General features: G+C 50.9%; 1 protein-coding gene across 1 annotated transcript; it reads right to left on the bottom strand.

Moving 5' to 3' along the window:
• Nucleotides 1–13: 13 nt before the first annotated feature.
• Nucleotides 14–24,987, bottom strand: ATN1 (atrophin 1). The gene is given in 13 exon segments (XM_039560578.1): nucleotides 14–1,235; nucleotides 1,760–1,940; nucleotides 2,209–2,352; nucleotides 3,617–4,334; nucleotides 4,444–4,473; nucleotides 4,475–4,667; nucleotides 4,801–5,326; nucleotides 5,329–5,676; nucleotides 5,679–6,816; nucleotides 8,101–8,214; nucleotides 8,585–8,722; nucleotides 8,921–9,108; nucleotides 24,712–24,987. Coding segments are annotated over 12 exon segments (3,642 nt in total). The 5' UTR covers nucleotides 8,999–9,108; nucleotides 24,712–24,987; the 3' UTR covers nucleotides 14–1,201.

Below are 24,987 nucleotides of genomic sequence, written 5' to 3'. Positions count from 1 at the left end.
TTTTTTTTTTCCCTTTTTAAGAGCTTCATATATATATTTATATATATAAATTATTAGAATGTGTGTCGGGGCTCGGGAGTGCGTGGGGAACGTCGTTTAGGTGGTTCTTTTCTTTTCTTTTCCATAGCTGGGTTGTTGGTTGGTTTTTCCTTTAATGGTTAAGTAAATATATATATATATGGGGGACCAATCGAGAGATACAACTGTGAAATCAGAACACGCACGCGGGGGCAAGGGAGTCACAAGTTGCTACATAAAACTGCCACGTCTAATAGGATGTGCATGAGTTAAAAGTACATCAATTAGGATGGGTGAGGGGAAAGGGGCAGCCACCATCTTACAGACAGTCCCAGGACGCAGTGTTACCGCTCGGCCACGCCGGCTCTCCCCACAGGGCTCAGAGGGGTCACGGTGGTGATGGCAGTCTCCAAAACAGTCTCCTGGTGCTTTGCACCTCGTGGCTGTGCCCGTGCCCGTTCCTGTCAGCCAGGGAAAGCACAGCCACGGTCCTGCAAACAGTCCTGCGGTGCTTTGCACCCTGATGGCTGGGACTGGACCCTCCGAAGGCAGGAGAGGCCGCTCAGGAAGGGGCCTGGAATGCTTTGTTTGTATCTGAAGGGATGTTGGAGAATGGGAAGCTGCTCTGGCTAATCTGAAAAAGTTCCACGTTGCTTTTCTGTATCGCTAAGCAGTATCTTACACTTAAAGGGGGGTGGGGTGTTGAGGAGGCATCTTGAAAAAAGACTCTTTTGGGTTTGCAGTTGGCTGCACCTCCTCCTTTCAGAAGCAGAAAAGGCAAGAGCATCCTGTACATGAAGTCTTGCAATGCTCTGCACTTTTTATTTAATGCAACTGTTCCCCCAAAACAAAGGATGGAGCTGCTGCCACCCTGAATTCACATCAGTCTTTGTCTTTCTGAGCTCTGTGCAATGCTGATTCTCTTCTCTTCAGAGCTCAGCTGAAATCACGTATTGATCACTTCAGGTCCATTAGTGGTGTTTCAGTCCCTCCCCATTTTCTCTCCTCCACTTTCTGTTCCCAGGATGCCATCCCATACTTTTTGTCACCTTCTCTTGTACTCTACTGCATGGTGGGATCAGGATGTGTCACTTTGCAGCTTCCCCTCCCCCAGGATTTGGTTGACTGATTGCTCCTCTTGAGAGAAAGACATGATGATGTCACATTGACAGTAGAAGTCCATTTAAAGGGGTTTGTCACTTTCCTTCTTCAGGTGGCTAAGATAAAAAAGAGGAACAAGGTGATAGTGAAAGGGAAAAAAGGCAATTTTATCCCCTGGCCTTTGTTCATCTAGACCCAGACAACACTGCTGGCTTGTGAAGTTTTGCAAATCCTTGAAGTAGGAGGTACTACTGAAAAGGTGCAGCACTGTACCTCTCTCTTTCCCAGTGTGCCTACCCCCGCACTTGTGAATATCTTGTCTTGGCAAAACCATCAAACCCTTATAAATGTTTTGGATTTTGGCAGGGGTATTGGTTAGTCATAACTGCATTTATCTCCCCCACTCAGAGGGGAGGAGCTGAGACCTCACAAGGCACTAGCCACTGAATGGCCACTTGCCACTTCCTGGTGGCCAGCCCACAGCTGTGCCCCTTGGCAAAGCGTCCCTACTCTCACTGTGCGCTTGGGCAGAGTCACTCTGCTCCAGGGGCAATGTTTCCCTGTTCCCACTGCCTGTGCCAGCCCCACACCAGGGCTGGGCCTGGAGGTGTTCCTGTGAGGAGAGAGCAGCTCCACGCACCTGTAGTAGTCCTCCTGCGTGGGGAGCGGCACGCCGTGCAGAGGGTGGTGGGCGTGGAGCCACTGCTGCTGCTCCAGAGCCAGGCGCTGCAGCTCAGCCGACTGCGCGTGCATGGCCTGCAGCTGGTGTGCCGCCGACATGGGCGCTGAGAGGGAGCCCGGCAGGTCCCTGTACGGTGCAGCTGCAGCCAAAGGTGACACAGAGAAGAGACAAGTTAATGCTCTATCCAAGGCCCCACAGTTCAGTCAACACCCTGCTGCACTCCCATTCCCACCCCAGCCCACGTGCAGGACCTGCTCATCCTGACAGCGTGGGCCTGTCCTACACCATGACAGAGCTCTGTTCAACAGACCTCAGTTTGGTCCTGTGACCCCTCACGATGCCCCTGCCCCTTGGAAATCTGCTGATGCTTTTTGGAGGAGAACAGCAGTCCCTGTGAATGGCCTTACCAAAGAGCTGGTGGCGCAGTACTTCATTCTCATGTAGAGGGTGAGGCAGGAGAGGGTTGGGGATGGTTCCAGCTGGGTATGGTATCCGGGTGAGGTGTGATCCCGAGGCGAGGGGGTCGATTAGAGGGTGAACGGAGGCTGAGGCTGGGAAGAAAAGATATCACAAGGTAATTGTCCCATGCTTTGTAGCAGGTAACACAGAGACAGGCACAAGGCCTCACAAAACAGATACAGAGAGAGAGGGTCAGAGTGTGTTAGGGATGGAATGATTTCACTGCTAAACACCACAGTGTCATCTCCTTCTGAGTGTTACTCTTTCTGCCAGCATCGAACTTCACGTGAACCAGTCTGGCAGAGCTCTGTCCCTACACTCGTCAGGAAGAAATATTGCCCCTTAAAAGTACAGCTCCTTAGAAGTCCAGTAGGGTTCTGCAAGCACCTGCTCTGCAATCCGGTCTGCACCCCATATCATACCTATCTGTCACCCTGACAGCCAGACAAGTATTCACATGCATACTTGTATTGGGTGCTTTCTTTTCCAGGTCTCATCCAGGACAGATTCTCTTTTTAGTGGTTTGGACTCACAGCCAGAGTAAGGTGCCCAGCCACAGATCATAGGGAAAATGGACATTCATTTGCCTGGTGTCATCTCTGAGCAGTTGCAGCTGCTCAGAGCCAGCATCTGTGACTGATACCAGACCCCACTGACTGCTCACAGCACCTGAGCAGGTGTAACACTTTTTTCCTGTTGCACTGTAGCTTGGGCTTTGCTTCCCTGAGATTTTCATCCCTAAACCTTTTGCTTTGCTTTCCTGTAGGCTGTGGAAATGGAAGGGACCACCATTCAATTCTGAAAACAGCAGGCTCCAGTTCCTTACAACTAGCCCACCTCCTTTCCCATCCCATCCCATCCCATCCCATCCCATCCCATCCCATCCCATCCCATCCCATCCCATCCCATCCCACTATGTGCAGCAAGAGCCAGTGGAGCAAACCTGAGAACCAGCGTTTCATTAGTCCTAAGGATACTGCCAAAACTGTTCTAGCAGGGCTCCCATTCCCTCTGCAGACCCCAGCCTAAGAAATGCAGTTCACAGCAGCACCACCCAGGCAGTCAGTGGGACTTCAGCACTTGTACTGCAGCCCCAAAGATCCAGAACAAAAGGACACAGTGCAAACAGTTCTGCTCGCCACTGATCAACAGTGTCAGTGCCTTTGGTGGGATGGGAGCAAGGGCAAGGAAGAACACCCACAATGTTGGGCTCTTCTGGCTGAAGATCTATGGCTTCAAAGTTTAGTCTTGGAAGCTTTTAGGGTTCCCCAGGGCCAGAGGGAGGGAGCACAAGGAAGGCACAGTAGGACAGAAAGCAGGGCTTTGTGCAGGGCACCACCACCATGCGGCCCTTACCTGCGTGTATGGCATCCTGCTGGTGGAGATGGAGGTGGGAGTGGATGTGGGAATGCTGATGATGATGAGGCGTCACATTGAGCATCTGCAGCCGGGCCAGAGGGTCATTGCTGAGAGCAGCCACCCGCTCGGCGTGCTGGCGTTCAGCCGCCAAGCGCTCGGCGTAGGACATGTCGGGACGAAGGGTCGGGCCAGCTGCCAGCGCCAGCCTCTCCCGCTCCAAGTGGCCCAGCCCTGGGTGGAAGGGAAAAGCAGGATGAAGGCCGGGGGCCGTCTGCAGACTCAGCCCGCCATGGCGTGGGAACGGATCCATGGCAGCAGCTGGCACGGCATGGAGCTGCTCCAACTCGGCTGGTTTGACTTCAAAGCCAGGCTTGAGACGTTCACGCAGGTCCCGGTCCCTCAGGTCTCGCTCGCGGGCCTCCCGCTCCCGCAGCTCCCGCTCCCGCGTGGCCGGATCGCTGCTGTAGATGGCTGGCACATTGTACCCCAGCAGGCCCGGGTCGACGGCGCCCAGGGGCACGTAGAAAGGGTGGTTGCGGTTGCTGGGGGACATGACGTGGGGCCGGGCGTATTCGCTAAGGGTGCGCAGAGCCGGGGTGTCGGGGCCCAGGTATGGGGGAACAGTCGCTACAGCACTGCCCTGCTCGAAGGAGGGGCGGTGGGGAACCGGCCCGAGGGACGAGCACTCGACCGGACGGCCCTCCTGGGCCATCTTCTGCAAAAGAGCAGAGAGACCGGCTTCAGGGTCCCAGCGGGGAGCGGCCGAGGGGGGCCCTTGAGCATCCGCCCTGGCTGCGCTGCGGCAGTGGGACCCCCAGACCTACCACACTCCTCTCCAGCTCCCGTTCCTTCTCCCCGCTCCCGCTCCTTCTCCCGCTCCCGTTCCCGTTCACGCTCCTTCTCTTCACGGGCCTTCTGCTCAGCCTCTCGACGCACTTTCTCCACCAAGTCTGCCCTTTTCTTGGCCAGCTTGGAGCCATCAAGGGGCACAAAATACAGGTCTGTGCGGGAGCAGGAGTTGAAGCCACGGTCCAAGTGTTTGTTGAATCTGGGGATGAGGAATGTGAAGAGCATCATGAAAAAGGCAAAAGGGTATAGCTGCACCTCAGACTTGGGGTGATTTCCTCTTCCCTGCCCCATATGTCCCTCCCCATCCTGTGGACAAACCAGTCTCCCCTCACCTGGCTGACTGGCTGGCATGGCTCGGCACATCCACCACCTTAGGGGGAGGTGAGGGGCTGCGAGCAGGTGGCACAGGGCTCTCTGGGGGCTCGTACTCCTCCGACGGCTCCTGCTTGATCTGAGCAGCGCTGAGGGGGAGTGGGGGCGGTGGGGGGGCAGGGGCAGCCATGCTCCCTGGCAAGGGAGGTGGGCCAGAGGGGGCGGGTGAGGGGGCTTTGTAGCCCCCTGCCACAGGGGAAGAGGCCACCCGGTAGCCAGGAGGGGTGGCTGCACGGAAAGGGGCAGCTGAGGAAGTGGGGGGCGAGCCCGGCTTGTAAGGGGCCGGGGGCTGGAAGGTGGGGACAGGGGAGGCCGCCCGCTTCCCATATGGGGCCACAGCTGACGGGGGTACCGGGGGTGAGACTGTCTTGTAGGGGGCTGCAGAGGGGGAGGCCATGGTGGCAATGACGGTGGAGAGGGTGGTGGCAGCGGAGGTGACTGGAGGGCCGGCTCCATGGGCAGGGGAGGGGGGTGGCGGCGGGGGAAGGTGTAGGTGGCAGGACTCTGCCCCGGTGGGTGCGTGCACATGCTGGGGTAGCTTCCCTGGGAAGAGGCAGCAGAGGAGGATGAGGAAGAGGAAGAGGAGGAGGACGAGGAGGAGGAGGAAGAGGGGGCGACGGCCGCAGTGGCGGAGGGAGCCTGGCTGTAGGCAGCCTGGCTGTGCGGAGGGTAGAGGCGCAGCCCGTAGGTGGGATGGGAAGGGTGATGGCTGTTGGACTCCAGGCCGTGGGGGTAGCCCCCGGGGGGCTGGGGAGGAGCTGCGGCTGCTGGGGAGACACCCCCACTGCTCCCATGGCCGTGGTGGTGTTGCTGGGGTGGCTGCTGGTGATGGGGGACTGGCCAGGGAAAGGGGCAGCGGGGTGGGAGCCGGCATTGCCCAGGGGCCGGCTGTAAGGGGGTGGCCCCTGGCTCCAGACGGGCTGAGAGGGCAGGGAGGGCTGGGTGTACTTGGGGGGCTGGCTGGAGACAGAGAGGCCGCTGGGCGGGGGAAAGGAGTGCCCATAGGAAGCACTGTAGCTGGGCAGGGGCTGGCCCGGGGAGGGCTGGGGGTACTGGGCAGAGGAGCTGGAGGGCGGCAGCGGTGGTGGGGCGTAGGGGTAGCGGGAGGGGGCCAGGGCTGGTGCCTTGTCCTGCCCCATGCTGTGGGGCGAGGGCAAGTGGCCGCTCAGGGCCTGCCCCACCATCCCTGGGGAACTGGAGGCGGCCACTGCGTTGTTGAGGGGGCGCAGGGCCGGTGGGGGAGGCAGGTTGGAGGAGACGTGGGGGAAGGAAGGGGCCGAGGCCGGGGGGGCAGCTGGAGGGTTGGCTGGGGGCGTCTTTTGGGGGGGAAGCCCTCCTCCTACCGACGCCAGTGAGATTGGCGTGGTGGGTGGTGGATTGTGCTTAGCGCTGAGGGTCTGCTCACGAGCCCCTGGTGCTGGGAGCCCTCCCACTCCACTGGCAATTTTGGCCCCAACCTGGACCACATTGGCCGTAGGATAAAGGGGAGTGTGGGAGGAAGAGGAGGACGAAGCGGAGGAAGAGGACGAGGAGGAGGAAGGGGGAGCAGAAGGGGCAGCAACAGCAGAGGAGGAAGAGGAAGAGGAGGAGGAAGGTGTCTGTGGGGCTTGAGCCTGGAAAATGCGGGAGGCCTGGCCCTCCAGCTGGGAATGGTAACTTCCTGCGGGGGGTCCTTGGGGGTGCACCTCGCCCGGGAGCCCAAAGCTGGGTTCTGGTGGGCGGGCCAGGCTGTCGGGAGGGGCAGCTACTGGCGGGCTCTGGGGGAAGAGCGGGGGGTGGTGGTAGGAGTGAGACGGCCCCTGGGACAGCACAGAAGAGGAGTCGGAGTCATTCTCCACGCTCCCAGGGCTGTAGACACTGGGCGAGGTGCTCCTGTTATCCTGGTCAATGTCCCGTGGGTCGCTGCTCATCTCATCATTGAAGCTGTGGCCATCAAGGCTGTCAACATCAGACGGGGATGGAGGACAGGGCAACTCCTGAAGTAGGAAGGAGGAGGAAAGGGGCATTATGAGGCCTCCCAGACCACACGTGACACACTTCAAGTTCCCAGAGAACTTGTTTTCTGACCTTTCTCTGCCAACCCCAGCATTAGAAAACCTCACAGAGGAAAGAAGACATTGTCTGGCAAGGTATAAATGACACCAGTCCTCCTGCCTCCTTTCCAGTGCTCTCAGGTCTCTCATGAGCATTCCATGTTCAGGAAGGAGGTAACAATGGGTACCTTGTGTAAAGAGGCAGTGAGGGGGCAGGGAACTGCTACACACAAGGTTGAGAGGGAACAGATACAACACCAGTGATGGGCTGTTGGCCAGAACATGGTATCACCGGTGGCATGGAGCAGCACACACCACAGTGGTCCCAGCACAGGCCCCAGACCCAGAATCACTCTTCTTGCCCCTGCAGAGCTCTCCCTGGTCAAGGAGACCAGCTCCCCTCCAGACTCCTCTCACTGTTCCACTCCTTACTTCCAGGAGTTCCCCCTGTGCTTCCCAATCCCTGCTCCTCCCCACCACCTGTTGCCTCAGGCAATACGCATTGGTGATCAAGCAGTCATCATGGGTAAGGGTAATTAACAAGTGCCACTCTAGCAAGGGAGGCTAAGCTGAAAAAATATCACTGTTGAGCTGAACAGACTGTCCATGTGGAGAAATTACAAACGTGCAACCAAGGTGGTTTAATTACAATGACCTCTTAACATGAGCAAGTATTCCCAGGTTTGCAGGCCTTTAAGGCCAGTTCCCTGAACAGACAGGCACAAGAGATGAGTCTTCTTCCAACCACCAATCCAGCCTGGTGCTGTCAGTGTTTTGCAAAAGCCCTGCCACGACTCTGTGTGTGCATGAGCAGGTTTTGCATGACTGCCACCTGGAACCCACCATGACTTAAGCACCTCCATTTCACACTGCACTGGGGGATCAGAAGAGACTGATTCTGACCCAGCCTTCGGCTGTGCACGGAGCCAGGCTCTTGCCTCTAGGCTGGGAAAGGCAGGGCACGTCCCCAGCTCCAAGAGCACAGCAGCCCCCTGAACACAAGGCAAAAGAGACAGAGAGCCTCCATCTGCTCAGTCATCAATCCTGGCAGCATTTTTGTAGCCAGGAAGATGATGTTTAGGTTGGAAGAGCTACAGTGTAAAACCCAAGGTGTCAGGGCTCCTAAGCAGCAGGAACCTCGAGCTGGGCGGACATGAGTAGCACAGGTAGGGAACTGGAGACTCCTTTGCTCTGGACTTGGAACATGCCATAGCAGGGAGAACTCACCTCAGTTTTGGTTTTTTTGGGAGCATTGGTGTCCTCCCCTTCACTCTCTGAGATCTCTTCTGTTCGGCCCTGCTTGCTGCTCTTGGGGGTGCAGGATTCCTCCAAACGGCCTTTCTGCAAGGACACAAGGAGAACAGGGAGGCAGAGGGTCACGGGGAGATCTCCCAACCAGACAGGCCTTCACAGACTGCAGCAGGTGAGACACAGCCACCATGGCACCTGTGTTGACACTAGCAGAGCAACATGGAGCCAGGATATGGCAAAAATTAGCACTAAAAGGGTCTGGTGAGACTGGACACCAGTTCTTAGGAAAGTGCAAGATGGTGAGGACGAGAGCACAGGGATTCTGCCCATTTCAGGGAGCTAACCCAGCACGGGTTCCATGGTGGATCTCTTCTGGTCTGTGTCCCTGGATCCTCAAACAGATCCCACCCAGTCTGGGCAGTCCTTGGCCACCCCACACTTATGTTCCAGCTGATACTACCTTTGTCGCTTGTCGGGATTTCTCAGCCTTGCCATCACTGCTGGAGGTGCTGACGCCGCCAGGGGAAGCTCGACCCCGTGACCTGAGCTCCTCTCGGGGCCCCGGAGTCTCTTTCTTCCGTCCACTCCGCATTGACATCTGAGAGAGGGATCACTGTGTCAGTCCTGCTTTGCCTCTCCCACCACTCCTGCCCGGTCCCCACCCTCCCAAAGCCTCCGAACCCCTTGCACTCCACTGTGCCAAACTCATTCCCACTAGCTTTGCAGGAAGCCTCAGTCCCAACCCACAGCTCCAGTTTGGCTCTCGTGTCCCACCCCCCTCTCCCACCTCACGTACTGAGTCCTTGTTCTGTCGTGTCTTCATTCTTTTGGGTGTGGGACCCCCATTCTCCTTGGCCCGGTTTGATGAAAACATAAATTTTTATGACTCCGCAACCCCCTCTGGCTGTTTCTGAGGAAACGGAGATGGGCAGTTCTTCTGGAAGGGGGGCTTACACCAGCCACACAATAAGATCCCACTGAATCCTGAAAGGCAGACAAGCAGATGAGGGGGGAGAAAGACTGAGTGGACTACAGAACATCCTTTCGTGGTTTGCTATGGAAATATGACAAAATTATTATTGTTTCCTTATTTAGAGGCTCAAGGATGTCTACCAAGAATGCAATAAACTCTCCCATCAGTGTGGGAAAAGATTTGCCCACTGCCATATCTGATTTCCAACTTCTAGGAGTGATATGTGCGTGATGAGAGGTATTCATTTTTAATGGCTTCAGACTTGAAAGGGGGCAGATGTAGATTAGATATTAGGAAGAAACGCTTTACTGTGAGAGTGATGAGGCTCTGGAACAGGTTGCCCAGAGAAGCTGTGGATACCCCAACTCTGGCAGTGTTCAAGGCCAGGCTGGATGGGGTTTCGAATAAGCTGGCCTTGCAGAAGATGTCCCTGTCCATGGCAGGGGTGTTGGAAGTAGATGATCTTTTAAGGTTCCTTCCAATCCAAACCATTCTATGATTATCCAATTCTATGATTTGGGGCCCAGTAATGCTGCTTTGGAGGGCACAAGGAGGAATGGTTATCAGGATGTTAACTGTCTTCTGGAATAATTTTAGTATTTTCATTTCCTTGGGAAAAAATAACAGGGAAGTGCTTTAAAATGTTCCCAATGACAATTTTTCTGACTTTGTTAGTTCCTCTTCGCACTTGTTGTCAGTGTACAAGGTTACGCTACCCCTACCTGGCCATATGCTGTCACTCGCTAGCCCCATGTCATGAGCCCCAGTGGCCTTTGCTGAAGGGCACTGAACAGCCCTGCCCTCTCCAGAGCACATGAACGTGCACTCATGCACCACCGTGTTATGCAGGAAATGTGACAAGTCTTGCTCGGGCTGTTCCATGCCCAAGGAACACAAATAGGTGCGAGAAAACACATTTAGCTTTGCTTTTGCACGACACAAACATCATCAGCCCTGTTTAGCCTGGAGAGGCTGCCAGGGTCTCCTTCTCCTCAGCACACTGGATGTTTCTCAGTGTACCAGACCGAGTCATGTCCAGGGATGCAGAGTACATCCTTACACTTTGCAGCAGCGGGAAGATTTCTGAGATCCCTCTGGAACAATTTACAGCTTTGTGCCATGTCCAAAAGCATTTTACTGTAGATATTTAACACCCTGTTGTATCACACAGTTCCTACTCTGGAGTATGAAAGTACGATGACTGTGTTAGCCTGGGAACTTCAGGGATGCTGCTCCTGAAGTTAGCTTGCTTGAATCCAGCAAGTTAAACATCTTTTGCACTGCTCTGCACTGCACACACGTAACCAAAAAGACTATCCTTCCCAAGCCTGTCATTTGAGTTGCTATACACGGACTCTGGAATGGACAATCTCAAAGACAAGGGAATGTGTCCTGTGGAACAGACAACCAGGAGAAACAAGCCCCATCTACTGGGTTTTATTCTCTCATCTGGAAGCACAGAAAAATTTTGTGAATAAGAAGCCTACGCATTCAGGACTCCTGAAGACCATCCCAGACCTGGAAAGATCAGCTTCCAGCCAAGCAGTGCAGGAGCAATCTGGATGACTTCCATTTCTCTGAGAACAGAGCTGAAAACAGGGATCAGAGCAAAAGCACCCAACAGGAGAACTCTCAGACCTCCTGTGCAGCCCTACTGCTGGACTGTGTGGCCCCAGGGTCACTGCTTTCCACTGCCTTCATCTCCCTGACCATGAAATGGGAATAATGACACCAGCCCGTCTCTCCTGGGGCTCCACATCTTCCCTGACCAATGCTCAGAGAAACCCATCCAGAAGGTACTTAGGAAGAGCAGGGGATTGTTTGTTTTAATTCCATTAATATTTTATTTGACCCTCATCACAAAAGCCCCAGGGGAACTCATCCAGCATTAATTCCCACACACATCAATTCATTAACTGAGACCTCTTCTTTAATAGAAAAATAGCTGACGATGGTTTATAACTGACCTAATGGAGGCAGAGCCCACTCCCAATCCCCACCTGCTGACTTGTTTTACAGCCTCATATTTCTGTGACACTTTGGCCTTTGGCTGCTAATTCAGCCAGTTACACTGATGCTATTCTAGATAAGCATTCAGAATCAACATTTCTTATGTGAAACAAAAATTGTAATAAGTAAGGTGATCCAAATTTAACTCAGCTTTGACTCACACCATGGTGGCAGCCTGCAAGTATGAGCTCAGCTCTGAAGGCACAGCAGCAGCAGCAACAGCACGCTACCAATGTCACTGCTCCCTGCATTCCACAGGGATACCACCCACGCCTCCCACACCAAAGAAGCCAGAGTGATAACGCAGCTTCAGCTTTCCAGAAACCCTGTAATGACAATTACCATCTTCTTCCCAGAGAAGTCACTCAGGGAAATAACATGCAGCCAACCACAGACTGAAACTTCCCTTTTTGAAAGGGATACCCACTCGGTACTTATTCCAGCTACTGAATATGCAGTAACAAACAAAGCCAGAAAGAAATAGCGGTATTTCAAGAGACATAATCAACCACTGACTGAGGCAGAAGTTTCTGTCACTTAGACAGTGAAGACTTTACTAAAATATGTAAGAGAATTGACGCACACATTATTATGCTCAGTATAGCAACTGTTATGGCCAGATGAGAGGATCACAAACCCGCCCTCTAATTTTAACATCTGTGAAATAAAAGCTTGGAATGTGAGCCTTGACAATTAGCAAGTTACACCTAGCCCTTCCTATCACTGAAGATCCCTGCAAATGTCTCTGAAGGGTTCTTAGGGCTCTGTGGTTTTGGTTAGGAGGTGAGACGTGACAGGGCTGCTGTGGAAGAGTTAACCTTTCCCTGGCCCTGAGAAGCCTTTTACAGGTTCAACTGAGTTATGAGGCATTGCGAATTGCTATTTTCTGTTTGTGTTTCATACAACCCAGCTTGGCTTGGCTTATTGCCCAAACCCCTCCATATTCTCCTGTAAGCCCCGGTGAAGTCTCCTGCGAGCAACACACACTCAACAGGCATTCCCCACATGGCATTCAAAATGGATCCTGCTCCTCCTCCTCCCCAGCTCCAAGCAATTCTCCTTGCCAAAGCCTGGACTGTCCTGCACCGGCAGCCAGAAGCTTCTGAGGTCCAGCTCGTCTTCTACTGAATGACATTGATAGGTTCTCTCCTTCCCAGGCTGTCATGTGGAGCAATTCTCCCAGGTAACTAAACTAGAAACAAGTCCATCTCAAATGAGAAGCACTCAGGTTTTACCTCTCTTAGAAAGCAGGCTGAATGTTTGTCCTTGGCTCGGGATGGCATTTAAACATTAGGCTGTGGGTTTGAGGAAATAAACTTTCCTAGATGGCGACACAAGCAGAGGAAATGGGGACCAAGTTTCTGGGATGGTGCTTGGCGGCTTGACCAGAACTGTAAATGACAAATGGGTCACATGCCCAAAGCGCTGCGCTCACTGGGGCTGCATGCATGGGTGCACCCAGCACGTGTCCAGCAGCAGGGAGCCCATGTCCACTGAGACTGGGAAGACTGGGAGATGCTGCCAAATCCACAGAGAGTTTTGACACTTCAGCTGGTGCTCAAAGGCACAGCAAGCCCTGGGATGGGCAGCCCAAGTCCAGGGCTCCAGTCTGCTTGAGAAGGTCAAATGCCAGTAAAGATCCAGCTAGCCCTCCCTGGGGCCAGGGCCAGGAGGAGGGAGAGCTGAAGGCTCCCAGAATCTGTATCATTTAAGAAAAAGAGCTGACATTATCCCGTTTGTTTTGTTTACTATACACAAAGCCATCTTCCTCTAGATGCTAGTCCATGTAAGTTTGGAGTAAGGAGTCAGTGGAATGCCTGCTTTAGCCTATGTACAGATGTTCTGAAGTGCAAACCTCTTGTTTTCTTCAGCTGGGAACTATTTAAAGTACACAGTAACTACTCTTTAAGTCATTTTCTGAAATGTAGGAATCACATCCAAAATCCTGCTAGAAATCCAAGGCATTTGGTATGCAAAGACAGGGACTCAGAAGTCCGATGTGAGAGTTAAACTAAGTCTGGTTCTCTGCAATTCAATAGCTCTGTGTTCCCATCCTGTTTTTTCTCTTCCCACTTCTACAAAGGGATGGATTAGCACTGGAGGGAGGGAACCGGGGTGGCAAAATGAACACAGCTGCTTTCTAATACATTGCAGATGCTGAAAAGTGTCCTGGAAATAAGCTGGAATGGTAAGTGATGGATCCCTCTTGATGGGTAAAGATCACTCAGAAGGGAGTGCTGACCAGAGCAGTGTATATATATATATATATATATATATATAAATCACACACACACACACATTCACTGTCCAGTGAATGATGGTCCCAAACATTTTTAATTCCTGTCTCAATCTCCCTCATTTTGTAAAATGAAATATACATTTCAGAAATATAATCGGTTTTAACAACTGTGTAGGATCTTGAAAACATTAAGTTTTGTCCCAAATACTGCAATCAGACAACCTGAAGTACAGCATTTCCCAATGACTAATTACCTGATTTTGTGCTTGAACCCTGGCATTTTACTATAGGGCATGGTGGAGAAAGGGAGGGAAGGAAGGGGAAGAGCACTGTGTTCAGTGTTGGACAGCAATGAACAATCAGGTCAGGGTTCACGTTGCATGTTACAGTCTTTTGATACATACCTGGAGTGTGGCATTACTATAAAAGGGAAAATAACTCTGTGAGCAAAGGGATTAGGATGCCAAAATTGTTGAATACCAAGATGGCAAACATTTGTGGCTAATATTATCTTGGGTGCGAATATTGCAATGACTGGCAAATCTTCTTTATTCAGTAAATCTTGTTAAGAATAAATACGTGAAGGTATACAAACAAAAGGTAGTTTTCAAACAAAGGCATTTTTCTGTCTCCTACAAAATAACTACAACACTGGATGGATGTAGGGGCTGTGAACTCAGGCTGGAAAGTGAATTAATCAAGGAATAAGACTCCTGCAGGTCACTCCCATTCAGGTCACTGCACACAGAGACCCCAGAATCAGAGCACACACCTCCCAGTCCTCTGTAGACCCCTCCACAGGGCTTGAAACAGGCACATCCAACCACCAGCAGCCATAGGACATGGCTGGGAAGGGCTGAGACCTGCCTGGCCAGGGAGGTTTGGCAGCAGTGTTATGTGGCAAACTCAGACAAAAACACCTGCAACACAAGTGAAAACTGTGACTACTGCTCAGAGGTCAAAATATAAATCCAGTACGAAAGCAGTGACAGTTGTCAGTTTTTGTTATTTTCTATAAAGACATTGATTTCATATTGGCAGTGTACTGGAATTTCACTGAATTCTTCTATCTTCAAAATATTGCACAGAATGGGTCACTATGAGATGTGTTAAATTTTAACAATAAATGTAAATATATGCTTTCAGAAACTTCACTCTGTGCCAGAAGGCAAATTACACACACTTCTAATATACAAGATGAATGGACTCTATTTAGATCTATCTATGTATGTAAGATTCACGGGCCCATCGTAAGAGGTCAGGTTTGAGGCCACCTGAGGAAACTGAACATGCACAAGTCCATGGAACCCAATGAGATGCATCCCAGGGTCTTGAGGGAGTTGGCTGACACAGTGGCCAAACTAGTCTCCATGATATTTGATAACTGGATGGATGGCCCCATCCCAATAAGTTACAGTCAACAGTTCGATGTCAAAGTGGAAACCTTGAACCAGTGGTGTCCCCCGAGGATCTGGGACCAATACTATTTAATATCTTCATCAATGACACAGATGCTGGGATTGAGTGCACCCTCTGCAAGTTTGCAGATGACACCAAGTCAAGTGGTTGACAGGCTGGAGGGAAGGGATGCCATCTAGAGGGACCCGGCCAGGATTGAGGAGTGGAACCGTGTGAGATGTGTGAAATTCAACAAGGTGAAGTACAGGTCCTGCACATGGGTCAAGGCAATCACCAGGCTGGGGAATGAAGAGGCTGAGAGCAGCCCCGTGGCAAAAATCTTGGGGATACAGGCAGACAAAAAACTGCACGTAGAGCTAACAATGTGCACTTGCAGCCCAGGAAGCCACACATGTCCTGGGCTGCATCAAAAGCAGCGTTGGCAGCAGGACGAGAGAGGGGATTCTGCCCCTTTGCTCCACTCTGGCAAGACCCCACCTGGAGTTCTGCATCCAGCTCTGGGGTCCCAGCACAGGAAGGATATGGACCTGTTGGAGGGAATCCAGAAGAGGCCATGAAGATGATCAAAGGGATGAAGCACCTCTCCTACAAAGACGGGCTGAGAGAGCTGTGGTTGTTCAGCCTGGAGAAGAGAAGGCTCCGGAAAGACCTGGTAGCTTTTAAGCTCAGGGTACTGAGGGAGCTGGTGGAAAAGCTCACCAAGCCACTCTGTATGATTTATAATCAGCCCTGGTTAACCAGAAAGGTCCCAGGTGACTGGAGGTTAGACAGTGTGATGGCCATCCACAAGAAAGGTCCAAAGGAAGATCCGGGGAACCACAGGCCTGTCAGCTGGACCTCAGTGCCCAAAAAGGTTATAAAACGGATTATCCTGAGTGTGATCACATGGCATGCACAGGACAACCAGGAGATTAGTCCCAGCCAGGATGGGTTCATAAAAGGCAGGTCCTCCTGGACCAACCTGATCTTTTATGACCAGCTGACCTACCTAGTGGATGTGGGAAAGGCTCTGGATGTTGGATCTGCAATAGTGTGGCCAGCAGGGCCAGGGCAGTGATTGTCCCCTGTACTTGGCACTGCTGAGGCCACACCTTGAGTGTTGTGTCCAGTTCCGGGGCCCTCAATTCAAGAAGGACATTGAGGTGCTGGAGCGAGTCCAGAGAAGGGCAACAGAGCTGGTGAAGGGTCTGGAGCACAGGTCCTATGAAGAGAAGCTGAGGGAGTTGGGGTTGTTTAACCTGGAGAAAAGGAGGTTCAGGGGGAACTTTATCACTCTCTACAATTCCCTGAAAGCCTCTTCTCCCAGGCAACAAGTAACGGCATGAGAGGAAACGGCCTGAAGCTGTGCCAGGGGAGGTTCAGGATGGACATCAGGAAGAATTTCTTCACTGAAAGGGTGGTTAGCCTTGGAATGGGCTGCCCGGGGAAACAGTGGAATCACCATCCCGGGAAGTGTTCAAGAAATGACTGGACATGGCACTCAGTGCTATGGTTTAGTTGACAAGGTGATGTTTGGTCAACGATTGGACTCGATGATCTTGGAAGCCTTTTCCAACCTTAATGATTCTGTGATTCTAAGTATGTAAAGGTGGCTTATAATAAAGGTGGAGAGACAGTTTTTACCAGGGCCTGCAGTGACAGGACAAGGGGCAATGGTTTTAAACTGAATGAGGGCAGGTCTAAACTGGATGTAAAGAAGAAATTCTTTACTATGAAGGTAATGAGACACAGGAGCAGGTTGCCCAGAGAAGCTGTGGATGCCACAAACCTGGGAGTGTTCAAGGCCAGGTTGCATGGGACCAGGAGCAACCTGGTCTAGTGGAACGTGTCCCTGCCCATGGCAGGGGGGTTGGAACTGGATGATGTTTAAGGCCCCTTTCAACCCACACCAGCCTATCATTGTATAAAATATCCTAAAATGATTCTAAAATAACACCTCCCATGCAAAAAAGACACTCATCCTGAGGCAACAGCTTCAGTCCTTTTCTTGTATGTGTTGACAAATTCACTTGTCAGGCTACCTAGGTGCTCCTTCTCTGCAGTAAAATAATAAATAAAAATTAAAATGCTCACGCTTCAGGAAAGGGTGCCAATTAAGAATACTAAAAATAAATGTGCAGAGCGCTGGCAGTCTTAGGAGATAAAGCCAGTTTACATTTTATTAAGCCTATATTAATGTTTTGTTTTCTTAATTTTGCACAACCATGAGGAGCAAGAATGTTATTTTGAGTATGAAAGCTCTAATTCTGGAACCTCCATTCAAATAAAAATGTATCTGAGAAAAAAAAAATCTGATGAGCAGAGTGAAAGAAAAACAGTTAAGAGCTAAAGCAAGGTAATAAATAATACAAACATTCATGCATTTAACAATAGCTTAATTTACAGCATAGAAGAAGATATTAATTTTTGCAAAAGCAACTGAAATAAAGTTTGATTCACTAAATGAAGGTTAGGTGTACTAAAGAAGGTTATGTTAATCATAAAACAATTCATGAGGGCACAGTAAAATGACTGTTAAGTATGTAACAGATTTACTTAAAAATCCCAGAAGAATCATTCTATCTCCCCAGAGGAGGGCTTCCAGATCTCTCACAGATACAGGCTGGCAGAGCCCAGTGGTGGATCACAAAACAAAACACACTGGGCTCTACCCTCTGTGATGGGATGGAGGCCTATGGGTGCATGATCCAGAGGAAGGACACATCACACTCCCCATACTCACTGTTTTATGAGGTGCAGCATCTTCTATATTTGCAACACCTGAGCACACCTTACCTGTGGAGCTGTTGGGGGCCAAGGGTCTACTGTAATACCTCACACCCCTCTTTGGATACACAGATTTCCCTTTGCTAAGAATGCAAAGTAAATTACTCAGAGACATCACAGGATGGTTGCCCAGAGACTCAAAGGAGGATGCTAACTGGAAGGGACATACAGACTCTGAGCTGACCAGTGCAACTCAAGAGTGATACCCTTTGGATAAAAGAGGCACATCCATGAAAATGGAGCCTTGGCATACAGCAGCCATCCAGAAAGTACACTGCATGCTAGAATTTCCTGATCAGAATGTCATTATGCCCCCCATATGGCTTTCCCATATCTTGAAATGTGTGTGCAATTCCGCTTCTTCCATAGGAACTAGAAAGGGCAATGAAGAGGCACAACTGAGTGGGTTCGACATCTCTGTCCAGAGAAAACATTATTGAAGTGAGGATGTGGTTGGGGACTGTAAAACCACATATGGAAAATAGAGGTTGGGTAGGAAATAATTTTTCCCTGCCTTTTCCAGTACAAAAACTGATGACCATCAAACAACTCTACACAGAAACATGTTCAAAACCAACTAAAAAGAAAGAATAGTTCTTGCAACAGGCGGCTGCAGAATTTCCATTCAAAGGACACCATGGCTGCTAGAAGGTTTTGTGTGTTTGATGGGAGACTGGAGAGTTTCATTCAAGAGAGAATCACTGGCACATTCTGGATAGCTAGAAACCACATCTGGCTATGGCAGGTCCTCCACTGAGAACAGCTGGATGCTGTAGGAGTATCAGAGGAAAATGGGACAGGATTAGATTAGATTAGATTAGATTAGATTAGAAAAATGACAATATTATATTAATGGTTGGACTCAATGATCTTGGAGATCTTTCCCAAACTAAATGATTCTATGACTTTGCAGCCACTGACCCTCTGTTTCTAGGGATTCATGACTGACAGCAAAGACAACACGAGAGCCATGTGTGCCAAGGGCAAGCATCTGAACGGGATGAAGATGGACAGATACACCCAGAACGAAAGGAGTGAACTGGGGCCAGGGAGATGGGCACAGGAACAATCATACAGCAGACCTGAGACACTGGCAAACTTTAAGCCACTCCTGGGCTTGGGATCACACAGCTTTTCCTTGGTCTACAGGACTGGCCATGTGGGACGATCTACCCTCACCCCTGGGGCTGAAGGAATGAAAACCCAAAGGTGTGTCCAGGAAGATTTGCCTTGGAAGAGATTGCTGGAGGTCTCCACTCAAATGCCCTGTTCACAGCAAAGTGCAAAGCTAGATGAGGTTATCACAAGCACCTCAGAGGACTGAGCATCTGCAGCCTCCCTGGAAGCCTGTACCAGTGCTGAACCACCCTTGGGAGGATGGAGAGCTTTTGTCTTACATACTTCACCAAGTTCATGGTGATTTTAGTCCTTGTGATTTTATGAAATCAGAAAACAGACGTGTATGGCTAAATCAAGGTCTTCCTGGTCATGACACAATGAAGGATTAGAAGTCACAGGTATTCAAAATTCTCCCCGATCCCAAGAGAATTCAAAGCAGGCAATCTATGCTGAAGTGCTACCATCTATAGATACATATAATCTGCCTTACCAACCACAGACACGGCCCTCTGCTTCTCAAGTAGGCACTCACTCAAGAGCCCCAAGACTGAGCCCAAACCAGGCTCAGACTGCACCGTCAGGAGAAAAGGCACCAGAGCAAATGAAACCACTGCCTGAGATATTTTTAATGCCTTGGGTAATCTCTGTAAAGGAGCATGTGCCAACCTGTGGGATAAAGCCTGGGGCACAGGTATGGCATAAGCATGACCTGTCTCAGTAAAAAGATGTCACACATGGATCCATTGTCACAAAGGAAGGCCCCACCAGTGAGAGGCAATGGCAGCCAAATGTGGAATATCACTGGTAGCTGGTGAAGACACCGACTGAACAAAGTCTTCAGAAACCTGAATAAAGTGTGCAGGTGAGGCAGGTGGGATGGTAAATGATGGCCTGCAAACTCTGCCACAGACCAGTTGGTGTTACTGCTGCAACAGGGTTGCGCAGACAGACAAGCGTCTTAACTATGCAAGATTTTTACATCAAGAACAGAAGAATGTGGAATGCTTTCAAGGATGAAAATCCAAGGATACACAGAAGATCAGAAAAGACCTTGTAATTAGTGGCTGGAACATGAGTTCTCAGCAGAAGACTTCTAAGAAGGCTTTTCCTGAATGAGTGAAATCCACCAGTGCACAGAGAAAAAAGTATTCTTCAGGAGCAGGAAAAGAGAGGTGATTTTTACCTGACTATACATACGATTGGTGGGGCAATTATGGGAATAGTACATGCCATTTTTACCTGTGTACTCCAGAAAGGATGCTGACAAATTGAGAAATCTGATAAACTCCTCTCCCTTATAGCCTTAAGCTGAATATATATAGCTTACCTGAGAAAATGTTGAAAGGAGACTTGAAGATGGCCTATGAGCAATACAAAGGGAGAATATTTCTGACAGCTCTTTAACCTACACAACAAAGATCCCCACATCCAATGGATCCAGCTAAAGCTAGACAAATCCAACACAGGAATAGTACAAAATTTGAAAAGCAGGATAAATCAATCACTCAAAAAACTTGCAGAGGAATCTAGGGTATCACTGAAAATCTTTTGTTTCCTTTTATTTTATTGTAAAATAAATACTCTTTACTATTTTCTGCACAGACCAGCCAGTTGATCACAACAGGTTTTTCAATATTAAACTCATTAGTAGTCGTAGAAGTTGGCCAAAAGGTGAGGCAGTCTAGCTCTGGGTGAAAAGGGACTTTGAAAGCAATGGTCTAGCAATGTATGAGGAAAGCCTAATGGATAACCATGACTGGATAAACCATTCTTCATGGAGGGTGGGCCCTCTTTATGTGTCTGGCAAACTCTGAATAATTCTGAGGTAAATCACTTCATCTGTTGCACTGCCTGGAAGAAAAAAACTAGCAGTATATCCAAAATACTGTGCTATAGATACACTTTATATCCAATGCACTCTATCTATCAATATAAAATTTAATAACTATATAACATTATATTTTATATAGGACATATTATATTATACCAACTATCATATATATTGTGATATACACACACATATAAATATATATATACGCACACAGTAAATCCAATTCGCCGTCCAAACAGATGAAAGTTGCTCAAATGCAACCTTCACTTAAGTGATCTATAGTGCAGAGAGACCTTGTGGAAGAAACAGGCTATCACCAAGTGCATTGTACAGCAGGGAAGTACAAGACTAAAATTTTCCAGCTAAACTATCTGTGATGAAGAATGTCACCAGGGCAAGAGACATGAAGTAAGATTGAGAACAACCAGCTCCCCCTTCTTCAGCAAAGCCCAGACAGACCATCATTGGCTGAAATTGCTTGGAGAAGATATTGCAGTTAGCCTTTGGTTTGTAGGTGAAAATACTGCCACAACAATCAATCAAACATTGATATTTTTACAGGAGGAGACAACAACAAATCAGTGTTTGCTGCCACAACACACACAGAAAACAGACGGTCAGAAACTTCTGCAGGAGGATTATCAGAGCTGGAAACAAGGCAATGCTTCTGAAGGGATCGCTTCCTGACTTCTGTTAAAACATGGCCAAATCCTTATCCCCACACATTCGAAGCCCAAACAACCAACCAGACTAAGGCAGAGAGGTGAAGCTCAAGCCACTTGAACTGGAAACATCCCCTTCTCTTCCATTGTTCTCCAAACACATCTTACTGAGGACATGGGCTGTGGGCCCACAACTGCCCAACACATCACTGGAAGGATAGAAAGATTCTCCAGTGCTCATCTACATGTGACAAAGAGCAGTGGGACATGTACCTGGCCAGCCTGGCAGTACATGCCTTGGGCACTGCTGCAGCCTCAAGCAGGTTGGGGAAGGTATGGAGAAGGAGCATCTCATGTTCACGTTAAACCATCCGCTGTGACCAGACTCCAGCAGGGATCACAGGGTTTAATTCTGCAGAGAATACCTATCCTAGGTGTGCTCACTTGGTTAAGAGCATGACTTTTTCAGAGATGCCTCCACTGTTGAACAGTCAGAACTTGTGCTGCCTTCTCCTTCAGCCTTTAAGAAGTTTGTAAAGCATTGCTATTTTGTACTTCACTAGACACAGTCTTCAAGAAGTACAGATGGAAGAGATGAAGTGATAAAAGCAAGAAATACATTTAATACTTCAAAAGCATCTCCTCATGGAGGAAGAATGAGACCAGAAAATCCCATGAAGGCAAGAAAATAGTTTATTTGTCCAAAAGAGAATGGGAGAAAGAAATGAAGTCAGTAAGATAAAGTCTGACAGAAGAGAAAACCAGGTTCTCAGACAATAAGGCATTACACAAGGAGGAATAATAGAAGATGGATAAACATTCAGGTAGGTATTTAAGGAGGGGCACAGCTGAACATGTGCACAGACCAATTCCAGAGACTGCATTTGCAAACATATTACACCCCAGATCTGGTAAATAAATAAACCTTCACTATACAGCTCTGTATTCCACACAGACTGCTCCTCTCAACTCCACCTCCATCCCCAAGAAAAACATTGATGAACATGAGAGAGCTCCAGGACAAACTGGGAAGGTGTACAAGGAGTGACAGGGGCTGAACTCTGGGAAGAGAAAAACCTGCCTGATGCATTTCACCCACAAATAAAACAGGGATGGAATATTTCAGTTGGAAGGGACCTACAATGATCATCTAGTCCAGCTGGACTAGATGCTCCTCCTCCTCTTGAAGAACAATACAGATCAGGTTGCTTTAAGTACAGCAATCTCACCATGCTATAGAATCATAGTTCCTTGCATGACCATTATCATTTTGGAATACAAGCACACCCAAAAGAAATGGCATCGTAATTCCTTGTTCAGGTAAACCTAAAGATGAGAATGCAAGAACCATTCAGAGGTATCCAAGGGGTACAAAACCCAGGGGAGGAGGTAAATGCTTATGAAGAGAGGTAAAGGCAGGTCACTGCAGCAGGTTAAACCTGTTAATCTTGTTCATTAGGATTCACTGCACATTTAATTTTCAAATGTTTGGAGGGTTTTTATAATTTCCAACAAGAACCATGGTACTACAAGTTCACTCCTTGGCCATGCTTGAAAAGCTCCATCATGAATCGTAACCGGAAAAGTCTGGTTTGAAAGATCAGGTCATTCCTAAGAAGTTGGGGAAATACACAAATGATTGGTTGTGCCATCACCAATAACAGACACAAAGTAACACAAAATAACATTAACAACTTGGCCGAGAAACAGGGCAAAAAAGAACGAAAACCATTCCAAATGAACAATTTGATCATTCACATTTACAAGTGCCCCATCCATGGGTAATGACCGTGGAGCTCCAGCCCCTCAGGAATGTGTGTGCAGCACAGCAGTGATGCACAACACCCTCGGGCTTAGAAGAAAAGGGAGTCCAGCTTTCAACTCAGACAACTGTGGGATTCTCTAGTGGGAAGTCAAGGCTGCACTCTGCAGCTTTAGGCAGCACACACCTGAAGGGTGGTAACCATGCTCCAGCACTCAACTGGACACAAAACGAATGGCGTTTCCAACCCCTCCTCTGCTCTCTTGGTACACACCTTAGGATAATGGCCCACTACTTTCTCCTCACTTTTTTTAAGGCTGGAAAGCATAGTGGCTCCCATGCAATCCACCCAGTACAACCAGAGATAATGACAACAGATTTGGGCGCCAAGCTCGGTAAGGACATGCTGCTCCTCAAGACACAGCCCTGCAAAAAACAGACCCTGCAGACAAAAGCCACACAAATTCTTACAGTAGCCATCCCGGCAAATGAGTAACCGGCTGCGGAACTCAAGACAGGCACGGCACTGAGGCAAAGGCAGGGAAAGACACTGCCTATCTGGAAAGCAACTTCGGGAACGTACAATAGCTATCAAGGCAGAACTCCACGGCAAGCAAAGGCAGCGTGCAAAGTAATGCCACGGTGACCAAATGGCTGCCACTTCAACAGCACAGCGGCCACTCGGCAAAATACAGCCGGCAATTCGCTGGGCAACAGCAGCCGAGCCGGCCACAGGCCAGCACCAGCCGGCAGGGCAGAACCGCCACCGGCTCCATGGCATAGCCAGAAGGGCAGTGTGGGGAAGCCAGATGCCACTTCTTCAAAAATCCTGAACAGCAAATGGACAACCAGCCGGACACACCGAGGGATCTCGGCCGGTTCAACGGGAGCGCAGCCGCCACCCTGATGCCACCCAGCCGTACGGGGTCTCGCCAGCGCGCCGGTCCCCAAGCGGCACCCTGGCGTGTCAGAGGAGGCGGCAGCGGGAGGGGGAGAATCCCACCCGTGCCCGCTGCAGCCACGGCGGGGGAGCCGATACTCTTCTCGGTGCCCCGATGGAAACGTTATTCCCAGGTCCTCCTGCCCGCTCCCCGGCCGCACCTGGGGAAGCGGGGACAATACGAGGCCCTCCCCCCGAAGGCAGGCAGGCAGGCGGGCGGGCAGGCAGGGCGGGAGCCGGTTCCCCTCCAGCATTGTGCCGCCTTCCTCCCCGCACGGCGCCGGGCCGCAAACTCGCAACTCCCGCCCGCCCGCGGCCCCCCCGGCCCCGCGCGCCCCTGCCCCCGCCGAACTTCCCGCCGCAGGGAAGGGGGGCTCCGCGGGCGCTGACGTCACGCCGGGCGCGCGGCGGGGGTGTCCCCGCCCCGGGACCCCGCGGGCGGGCGCGGAGCCCCCGCGCGACCCCCGCCCCCCGTTCCGGAGGGAAAGCGCCGCGCCGCCGTCCAGCGCAGGCGAGCCCCGGGCGGGCAGCGCCCCCCGGAGATGTCGGAGCGCCCCCAGCCGCGGCCGGGACCCCCGCCCCGCCGAGCCCCCGTGCCCCGCGGCGCTGTCCCGGCTCTTTCCCGGCCCCTCGCTGCATCCACGCCGGGGCAGGGACCGATGGGGACCCTTCTCCAGCGCCGCGGGGGTTAATCGCACTCTCGCCCCTCCCGCCCCCCCCAACTTTGGTGTTTCCCCCCCCGCGCCGCCTCGCTCCCCATCCCGACAGACGGACCGGAGGGCTAAAATCCACCCGCGAAAGAATGCAGCGAGTGGGCGACAATGACAAGCGGGGCGGGAACGGCTGGGAGCGGGCGAGGGACTCACCGGCGGCTCCTGAGGGGAGGTCGAATGAAGGGAGGAATGGAGGCGGTGAGGAGCGGGGGGCAGGGATTTAAACGCTGCCCCCCCTTCTTTTTTTTTTTTTTTTTTTCCCCTTTCCCTCCTCCTCCTTTTCCGCGCTCCCTCGTTTCCTCTCGCGGCTCCGGAATAACCGGTCGGTGGCAGGGACAGCGGCTCCGGGAGGGGGGTGCGGCGGGGAGCGGGGCCCCCCCGCCCCGCGGCTCTGTCGCCCCCTCTCCCGCCGCGCTCAGGCGCCTCCGC

This window comes from Corvus cornix, chromosome 1 (genome assembly GCF_000738735.6).
Source record: "Corvus cornix cornix isolate S_Up_H32 chromosome 1, ASM73873v5, whole genome shotgun sequence".
Taxonomy (NCBI): domain Eukaryota; kingdom Metazoa; phylum Chordata; class Aves; order Passeriformes; family Corvidae; genus Corvus; species Corvus cornix.
The sequence above is the reverse complement of the archived record's forward strand: the minus strand, read 5'-3'. Positions and strand labels throughout refer to the sequence as shown.